Source organism: Bos indicus x Bos taurus, chromosome 13 (assembly GCF_003369695.1).
Source record: "Bos indicus x Bos taurus breed Angus x Brahman F1 hybrid chromosome 13, Bos_hybrid_MaternalHap_v2.0, whole genome shotgun sequence".
NCBI lineage: Eukaryota > Metazoa > Chordata > Mammalia > Artiodactyla > Bovidae > Bos > Bos indicus x Bos taurus.
The window spans coordinates 56,591,461-56,601,170 of NC_040088.1; the positions used below are offsets into that span (position 1 = coordinate 56,591,461).

The 9,710-nt window shown below is 51.8% G+C and overlaps 1 protein-coding gene across 1 annotated transcript; it reads left to right on the plus strand.

Annotated features, from left to right (window-relative positions):
- Positions 1 to 4,052: 4,052 nt before the first annotated feature.
- On the plus strand, positions 4,053 to 6,941 carry FZD8 (frizzled class receptor 8). The gene has a single exon (XM_027559929.1). The coding sequence runs from the start codon at positions 4,121 to 4,123 to the stop codon at positions 6,191 to 6,193; it is 2,073 nt and encodes a 690-aa protein (XP_027415730.1). The 5' UTR covers positions 4,053 to 4,120; the 3' UTR covers positions 6,194 to 6,941.
- The last annotated feature ends 2,769 nt before the right edge of the window (positions 6,942 to 9,710 follow it).

Below are 9,710 nucleotides of genomic sequence, written 5' to 3' on the forward strand. Positions count from 1 at the left end.
CAAAATGGCAACTGCATGTGAAGTGAAAATCTGACACCTGGCCAGTGGCCCTTGTTTGCCTCAGTTATCTGCATCTGTTTATAACTTGGCCTCATTACAGCAGACAGGGCAAGGAGTACTTCCTCTTGGCAGAGTCCTTTTCTTGGTGGTGCAGAAAATGGAAGCCCTTTAATGGAGTTAATTATAAATATGGAAGGATAGAAAAGTAATCTCACCCATTTTAATTCTAACAGAGCTTGAAGCAAGACCAATTAATCTCTACCTTTCCTTCTATCTATGGTTGGATATCTCAAGGCACAACCCTTTGAAAGACAGATTCTAAAACATCAAGAAACATCAATATTATTTGATAGAGTTTAATATTCTCTAATAATATAGACTTGGATGGTCTTACTGATCAAGAATTTTAGGTTGGACTTTTAAATTAAAATTCACTGAAACATAATTCATCAAAGTTTCTTAAGTTCACTACTTACAATATATTGATAGTCAATCATCTTACTAGGTATCCAATGTTTTTTAACATCCCCTCCTCTCTGTTAGATTCATGCCTTCAACTTGTTTATATCATTATGCTCCTGGGCTATTCAGTAACCAGACATCTGTTCAGAAATCCCTCTAGAAAGTTCCCTACATTATTTATGTCACTACTAAAGCTATTTCCCCTCCCTTAAAAAGCAGCTGCTTTACATACAAAAGAAAAATCATTATTTAGCCAGGATGTTGATAAATGATCCTAGTTTCTTTTTGCTGACCCATCATTGCCTTTTATGCACTAATTGGCTTCCTAAGCCTCTTCTGCTCTCAAAGACTGCCAAGTAGCCATTTAATTTAATAGTAAAATTTAAATGCTATTCTTCTATTCTCTCAATTAAAAGTAAGCATTTAATGATTTTATGTAAATGGTTTTAATCTCACACTCAATAGCTGATAAATGATTTTAGAAAGCTCTGAACTTTTTGTCTGCTTTTCTCCAGCAAGCTTAATATATTTTCCCCAAATTTCCACATTCCACATCATCAGAGCTTTCATCTTGTCTCAAAAGGAAAAAAAAAAATTTTAATGCCAATTAAAAGCCAAAATCAACTATTTGCAGCCTCAACTTTCAAATGTCAGTTTGTTTTTACCCAATTCAAGTAAATTTATATAGTGTAATTCTAAACTCCACTATTTGACATTTCCTGCTGAAGAAAATCATAAGAAACTCTGTGTTGCTTTTGGAAGCAAGCGCCTCCTATCTGTGGTCAGGGGGAGGCAGGGCCCAGGCTGCTCCTTAAACTGGGGGAGGGGCGGGGTGTTCCCTTACTACTGTGCTTAGCATCCTATCTCCAGGTATTACCTGCTGTTTCTCTGCAGCTGAATGTTCTGGAGCATGGCCATCACTGAACAGGATCCCAACAGGAGAGAGGTGACATTCTGCGTTCCACATGCCTCAAGGGAATTCCCATCAGGAGAAAGGAAAGAAATTCATTTTTAAAAGACCAAGTAACATTTGAGTCTTTGCATTTTTGAAAACTCGAGACCATTTTCTGCTGAATCAGCCAATCTTTCTGAAGCCTCAGAATTTCTGATTCCTATGCAGTTTAGTTTTTCTAAAACAAAAAAATGCGAAGGAAGTGTTTTGTTTTGGTATAATAAAGAGGTTCTAAATAGACCAGTTTAAAAGAAAAAAGACAATGGGGGTATGAGTACAGCCTAGTGGCTCTGCCTAGAATTCTTGGTGAAAATACTGAACTTGCCAAAAATTAGGGGTGGGGCTGGGGTGCGGGGAAGGGAGGGGGCGGTTGGGAGATTATATCTTTGTAATTAGAATGCGGTAGCTAAACTAAGCTAGAGAGAACAGGAGAGACATAGGGTCCTGCCATATACAGATGCTGCTAGTTATTTTTGTTTCACGACAAGAGTTGTTTGTAAACAGATAATTACCAATTACCACCACCACCGCATCCTCCTCCCTTCGCCCCCAACCCAATAAAAAAGGCCTGGCCTCAAACGAGCTTTTAGTTCTACCTCTCTTTCGTCCCCATATCCTCAATAACTTTAGTTTTCTAGCCGGAGAGGGAGAAGGGAGAGGCGAGAGGAAAAGGAGAGAGAGAGACAGACGTCTGCTGCCACCCTCCTGGCTAACTGAAATGCTTGTTCCCGAGATTACAGTAATTACAGCCCCAGCGTGAGTTCCATACAAGCGCTAAATGAAACAGCACATCAATTAAAAAATAAACACTCCATTCTCGGAGAAAGACAACCCCCTGGGACGTCCTAACAAGCGTAAATGAACCTGCCAGGCCGCCCGCCCCTCGGGCCCCTCCCTGTCTAAGGTGGCTACGAGCTGGCGGGGGCCTCGCTCGTTGGCCGCGTCCCCAGCCGCTCGGCCCCGGGAACACCGCGGAGACGTGTCCGCGCGTCCGCGCCAGAGCCCGGCGCCGCCTCCCACCGGGAGGAGGAGGCTCTGGCAAAAACATGTCAACTTTGGAGAGACGCACATACGTTCCAAAAGCGCGAGGCTAAGAGGGAGAATCCAGCCAGAGTTTCCAGTCTGTCCTATAAGTTTTTCTTTCTCCCTTTCTAATTTTCTTTTTTAAAGAAGAAAGGGAATTATATCTCTTAAGGGAGCGCTTTATATATGTCCGGATGCTTTATATGTCTTATCTAGCCTAATTAGCAGAACCCCCTTTGAGATCTGAACCCCACTCTCCAGGTAAGGAAACTGACGCTGCCTCACGTCCCTCAGCTGAGGCAGGAGGAGACCCCTTTCTTCCCGCCCGCCCGGGTGCCCACGCCTCTCGTGCCCGCGCCTTTCGGCTCCCGGGTACCTCCTCCCCGGCTGCCCCCTGTCCAGCCCCACCATCTAGAATGAACTGCAGTCATTCCACTCCTTCCACATCGCCAAGCCTCCAAGACCATCGTTCTGACAATCCCAAGAAGGGCACCGCTTCCCCGTTCCCCCGCAAAGCCCCCGCGCACGCGCCAGCTGGCTGAGGGGCGAGGGGTCCCCTCACCAGCAGGTTGCCAACATTCGGGGAGCATAGGAAGTAGGGGCTTGACTAGTTCGAAACTGGCCTCTGAAAGCGCGCACTGCATAAAGAACCCCCCAGTTCCCAAGAGCAGACTCGGGGTGAAGGAACCCCGACCTCAGCCCCACAGAGCGCAGAGGGGACGATCGTGGCAAAACCCGTCTCTGCGGTCAACCCCAAGGTTATCCAAACTCCAGCCGCAGACAGCTCGCACTGCCGTGGGGACAGCCGGGTCCGCCCCAGGAAGGCGGGGCCTGGGGAGCGCGCAGACTCCGCCCCGAGCCCGGGATTGGCGCGCCGGCCGCGGGCGGAGACCGAGTCCGCGCCGTATAAATATTCATGAGCCGGCCGGGGCGTAGCGGGGCCGGAGCGGGAAGTTGGCGAGGGACACTGCTCCCGCCGAGGAGGTGGCGGCGGCGGCGGCGGTGGCGGGGCGCGGGCGCGCCGCTCAGGTGTCTGCTCCGCCTTCCGGCCTGGATTTGCCTCCGTGAGTTCAGCGAGAAGGGGACCATCGACACCTCGCCCCAGTGCCGGCCGGAGCGCGACTTCCACCGGAGGCGGGGCCCGTCATCCCGGCTGCTGACCGACGGACGGACGCCGGGGACTGAGGGCCGTGGCCTCCGTGGAGGCGGGCCCCTAACCCCGGCAGCAGCCGCGCGGCCTTGGGGGCGAGCATGAGCCCTGGGACGCCGAAAGGGGGCTGCAGGGGCTGACCCGGCTCAGAGCGGCCTGGCCCAGCCATCTTGACTGCGCACCGCGGCCCGAGAAGAAACTTGCTGCGCCGCCGCCCTCAGTGCCCGGCAGAGTCACCGGCGCGCGCGGAGAAAGCGACCGAGGGAGGGAGAGATGAGCTGGGGGCCGGCCACTCTGTCCCGCGAGGGCTGAGCCCGGCGGGAGTGAGCGGGGCAGACCCTGGGACCACGGTGCCCTTCGGCGGCCACCCTCGTCTCCCGCAGCTCCGAGAGGACGCATCCCGAGAAGGGACTAGGCTATTGGCAGAACCCCTCCCGAGAGAGGCAGGAGAGAGCCCGGCGCTCTCGCAGGAGCCCCTGGCGCCCCTCCGCGCGCCGCCCGGAGGGCGAAGGCGTGGGGCCGAGGCGCGCAGCATGGAGTGGGGTTACCTGTTGGAAGTGACCTCTTTGCTGGCCGCCCTGGCGCTGCTGCAGCGCTCGAGCGGTGCGGCGGCCGCCTCAGCCAAGGAACTGGCGTGCCAGGAGATCACCGTGCCGCTGTGCAAGGGCATCGGCTACAACTACACCTATATGCCCAACCAGTTCAACCACGACACGCAGGACGAGGCGGGCCTGGAGGTGCACCAGTTCTGGCCGCTGGTGGAGATCCAGTGCTCGCCCGACCTCAAGTTCTTCCTGTGCAGCATGTACACGCCCATCTGCCTAGAGGACTACAAGAAGCCCCTGCCTCCCTGCCGCTCGGTGTGCGAGCGCGCCAAGGCCGGCTGCGCGCCCCTCATGCGCCAGTACGGCTTCGCCTGGCCCGACCGCATGCGCTGCGACCGGCTGCCCGAGCAGGGCAACCCCGACACGCTGTGCATGGACTACAACCGCACCGACCTCACCACGGCCGCGCCCAGCCCGCCGCGCCGCCCGCCGCCGCCGCCCCCCGGTGAGCAGCCGCCCTCCGGCAGCGGCCACGGCCGCCCACCCGGGGCCCGGCCCCCGTCCCGCGGCAGGGGCGGCGGCGGGGACGCGGCTGCGCCCCCTGCGCGCGGCGGCGGCGGCGGCGGTGGCAGCGGCGGGAAGGCGCGGCCCCCTGGCGGCGGCGCGGCGCCCTGCGAGCCGGGATGCCAGTGCCGCGCGCCCATGGTGAGCGTGTCCAGCGAGCGGCACCCTCTCTACAACCGCGTCAAGACGGGCCAGATCGCCAACTGCGCGTTGCCCTGCCACAACCCGTTCTTCAGCCAGGACGAGCGCGCCTTCACCGTCTTCTGGATAGGCCTGTGGTCTGTACTATGCTTCGTGTCCACCTTCGCCACCGTCTCCACCTTCCTCATCGACATGGAGCGCTTCAAGTACCCGGAGCGGCCCATCATATTCCTCTCGGCCTGCTACCTTTTCGTGTCTGTCGGCTACCTGGTGCGCCTGGTGGCGGGCCACGAGAAGGTGGCGTGCAGCGGCGGCGCTGGGGCTGCGGGCGGGGCCGGAGGCGCGGGGGGCGCGGCGGCGGGCGCGGGTGCGGCGGGAGCCGGCGCTGGGGGCCCAGGTGGGCGCGGAGAGTATGAGGAGCTGGGCGCCGTGGAGCAGCACGTGCGCTACGAGACCACCGGCCCGGCGCTGTGCACCGTGGTCTTCCTGCTCGTCTACTTCTTCGGCATGGCCAGCTCCATCTGGTGGGTGATCCTGTCGCTCACGTGGTTCCTGGCGGCGGGCATGAAATGGGGCAACGAGGCCATCGCCGGCTACTCGCAGTACTTCCACCTGGCCGCGTGGCTCGTGCCCAGCGTCAAGTCTATCGCCGTGCTGGCGCTCAGCTCGGTGGACGGCGACCCGGTGGCAGGCATCTGCTACGTAGGCAACCAGAGCCTGGACAACTTGCGCGGCTTCGTGCTGGCGCCGCTGGTCATCTACCTCTTCATCGGCACCATGTTCCTGCTGGCCGGCTTCGTGTCGCTCTTCCGCATCCGCTCGGTCATCAAGCAGCAAGGTGGCCCCACCAAGACGCACAAGCTGGAGAAGCTCATGATCCGCCTGGGCCTCTTCACCGTGCTCTACACCGTGCCCGCCGCCGTTGTGGTCGCCTGCCTCTTCTACGAGCAGCACAACCGCCCGCGCTGGGAGGCCACGCACAACTGCCCGTGCCTGCGGGATCTACAGCCCGACCAGGCGCGCCGGCCCGACTACGCGGTCTTCATGCTCAAGTACTTCATGTGCCTGGTAGTGGGCATCACCTCGGGCGTGTGGGTCTGGTCCGGCAAGACGCTCGAGTCGTGGCGCGCGCTGTGCACCCGCTGCTGCTGGGCCAGCAAGGGCGCGGGCGCGGCGGGCGCGGGCGCGGCGGGCGGCGGCCCGGGGGGCGGGGGGCCGGGGGCCGGCGGGGGCGGGGGACCGGGGGCCGGCGGGGCGGGCTCCCTCTACAGCGACGTCAGCACCGGCCTGACGTGGCGATCTGGCACGGCCAGCTCGGTGTCTTATCCAAAGCAGATGCCATTGTCCCAGGTCTGAGCGGAGGGGAGGGTGCGCCTGCGAGGTGTGGGGAGGGGGCGAGGAGACAGAGTGCTGCGGGGGGTGGGGGGCTGGGAGGAGGACACTCGAAGGCAGAGGTTTCCACCCCTTCACCGTGTTGATTGCTATTAGCATCATAATGAACTCTTAATGGTATCCATTAGCTGGGACTCACTTAGAACAAAGTACCTGGCATTGAAGGCTCCCAGACCCACCCCCCTTTCCTCTACCGACGGGCGAGGAGTTTCTCCCGCCAGGCGTTCATTTCTGTTGGCAGGGCAGAGGAGGGTGAGCCCCGCGGCTGCGTTTCCGAGACCCAAGGTTTGGAGCCCTCGCTGGTTGCCATTTGCTGAGCTTGAAGCCAGACCTACAGATTTCACCTGAGGGACCTAAGTTTTCTCCCTCGACTCTGCTACGTAAACTCTTACTCCTAACACGTCCTAGATCTAGGCGGGATGAGCGCGACCTAACGGGATCGCACGGTTTGGGTATTCTTAATGACCAGGCAAATGCCTTAAGTAAACAAACAAGAAATGTCTTAATTATACACCCCAAGTAAATACGGGTTTCTTACATTAGAGGATGTATTTATAAATATAATTATTTGTTAAATTGTAAAAATGTGTAAAATATGTACATACCCAAAGATATACAGTCTGTACATTTTCTGTAAAAAGTTTAGAGGCCACCCCTGTAAGAACAAATATAAGTATTCTATTTTGTCAATAAAATGACTTTTGATAAATGACTTAACCGTCGCCCTCTCCCCCTGCCTCTCCTAGACTGTTACCTTGAACGTGCTTGTGGAGGGCCCCTCCGGAACAGGGACGTTTTCTGGTTTCTCATTATGTACACTGACCTTAGGCATGAAGAAAAATGACCTGTTAAACTCGAGTTCCTAAGTTGTTAGCAGAGTAAATATCACTGTTAAACTGAAATCAAAATTGAGGTTTTTGCACCTTTCCGAAAAGATGGTGTTTTTAATGATAGCTGTTTTCTGATCCATGGATACCACTCACCTTAGTCGATGTAAATGGAACTTTTGCAAGGCACAATTCCACTCTGGCCTTGTTATTTATCTTGTATAATATCACTAAAGGCTTCAAACCCCACACTCATTTCTCGAGTCGTCCGTGATTTTGAAAGCACCTGCTCCTCCAGGACCTAACACACTGCTGAAGGGTAGAGGTTAATGTTTTCAGCCATCGATCACACTGTACAGTGTAAGTCACTCGACAATCCGGTGGTGGAACAGGCGCTCTTTAATGGATTAAACTAACGGGTTAACATCTTAATAACCTTCCAGGCTTGTGTATATCAAATGTGCTTCTTTTCCTAGAGAAAAAAGCTATTGTTCCTCTGTCAAGACTAAGCTAATTTATTTGAGCAGAAGGCTGTTGAATTAGCAGAAGAATGCTTTGGCAATTGTTGAACTTTTTACCTGTCTGCCCAGTGGCTCAGCACATCATTCCTTTAAGAGGAGCCAAATGAATAGGGTTAATCTGTAGGGAACTTGGTCCTTTGAGTTGGAAAAACTTTGATCTTTTCTCCTCTCCAAATGTGCTGTATAGTCTGAAGTTTCTTTCCCTGCGGCCGGCTCCTCTTCGTGCAGACCAATTGGCCACCGCGGAGCCTTAAAGTTCTTCCATGAAAGGGATGTGGGACTTTTACTTTAAAAAGGAGAGAGAGCCAGGGAGAGGAAGACTTGTAACAGTTAGTGAAGACCAGAGGCACAAGTGCCCGCAGCCTTTTAAACAGCTTTTCCCGGCATTGTTAGCCAGCCTGCAGGCAGCTAGGCATGAGTTGAAGCTTTATAGAAAAGGGTTCTGAATGCCCTACAGGTGGTCTGTGCACATAATCCCCCAATTTCAAGCGTTTTCCTTTGCTGGACAATTGCATTACAAAACTCCCTTCTTTTTCGCTCCTAATTGAACCAATGAACTATTATAAACTACAAGTTTTTCTTAAAAAAAAAAAAAAAAAACCTTCAGTGCCTAAATTCTATTGACTGAATTCTGGCAAGTTTTGTGAACCGAACCTTTTCAAACACCGGAAGTAAATGCTTCTTCAACTGACATTTCTCTTTTTCAGATATTTTTATTCCCCATGCTTGTTATTTTCTGACAGATTAGCAATAATTTAAAAGTAATTGGTAAGGTTGTGTGTTCCTGCTGAAAAGATAGCCCCAGGACCCTTATTAACCTGTCAATCAAGATAAGAAATGGGCAGCTACCCTGCTAATGATGGGGGGCATCAAACGTTGTGGGGTGGGTGGGGACTTCTGCAGCCTGCAAAGAAGTTTGTTCTCTTTTTCCTAATAGGAATATTTAGTGGCTTGAAATTTTTTCTTTTAATGAATAGGATGGAAACCTCTTTGACTGATCCTTCTTATGTAAGAAGCTTTTAAGAATTTCTTGGTAGAAACATTTTGCAAATCCTTTCCAGTCCCTCTTGGTGTTAATTGGATTTTTAAAATTAGATATACAGTCAGAACACCTACTTTAGCTATCATGCTGATTTTATTTTTTTTAAGTCAGAACCACTGTAAAATCTCCTCCTCCTGCAGTTTATATTAAAGAGTTCCTATTTTGTAACTTGGATGTCAATGAGTGGCATGCATGTAATCCATGAGGGTGACTCTCATGTACTCTTTGTACATAAACCAGCCATCAACTTAACACTGTCAGTTTTAAAGTTTTGAAGGCAGTTCCCATAGTCTTTCCCACATAGGTGGGATAAAGAGCAAGTTAAAAGACTGGTTAGAGGGACTTCCCTGGTGGTCTAGTGGTTAAGATTCACCTTTCAATGCAGGAGGTGAGAGTTCAATCCCTGGTGAGGAGCTAAGATCCCACATGCCTTGTGGCCAAAAATACAAAACAGCAAATAGAAACAATATTGTTTCTATTGTTTCTATTGTTTCTAAAATAGAAACAACAAATAATTTAAATGGTCCAGGTTAAAAAAAAAAAGCTTTTAAAATATTCTAGTTAACATATTGTTTTCTGAGTTTAGCAGGATTCTCACTGACATATTTTCAAGTATGTGACAATGTGAAATGTTCAGCTTGGAAGTTTTTTTTCTTTATTCTTCAATATAGCCTTGTAATAAGCTATATTTGATAACTTATACAAAATGGCTATAAATGTGCTTAATATAAACAAGCTTAATGAAAAGAAAACCCCGCTGGCATTCTGAGGCCAACTGCTAGGAGAGACTGATTTAGAGACTGAGCTACTTCTTTGCCTTTAAACCTAAAACTTGAGTCACAAAGTTGCAAATACCCAACTGGTATCTATTAATGGGATAAAAAAGAAACAAAAAAATAGGTTTGAGGGACGGGAAAAGGAAGGAAGAGCATTTGACCATTTGCATTAGATGAATAGATGGGTCCCTCACCAGAGCATGGAGCAAGTGTGAGTGTCTGAAAACCGTGTCAAATATAGTGGGACAAGGATGGGATATGGTTGCTGTATGGCTAGAAGATCGATGTAAATAAAGTCTAATATGGTTAAAAGCA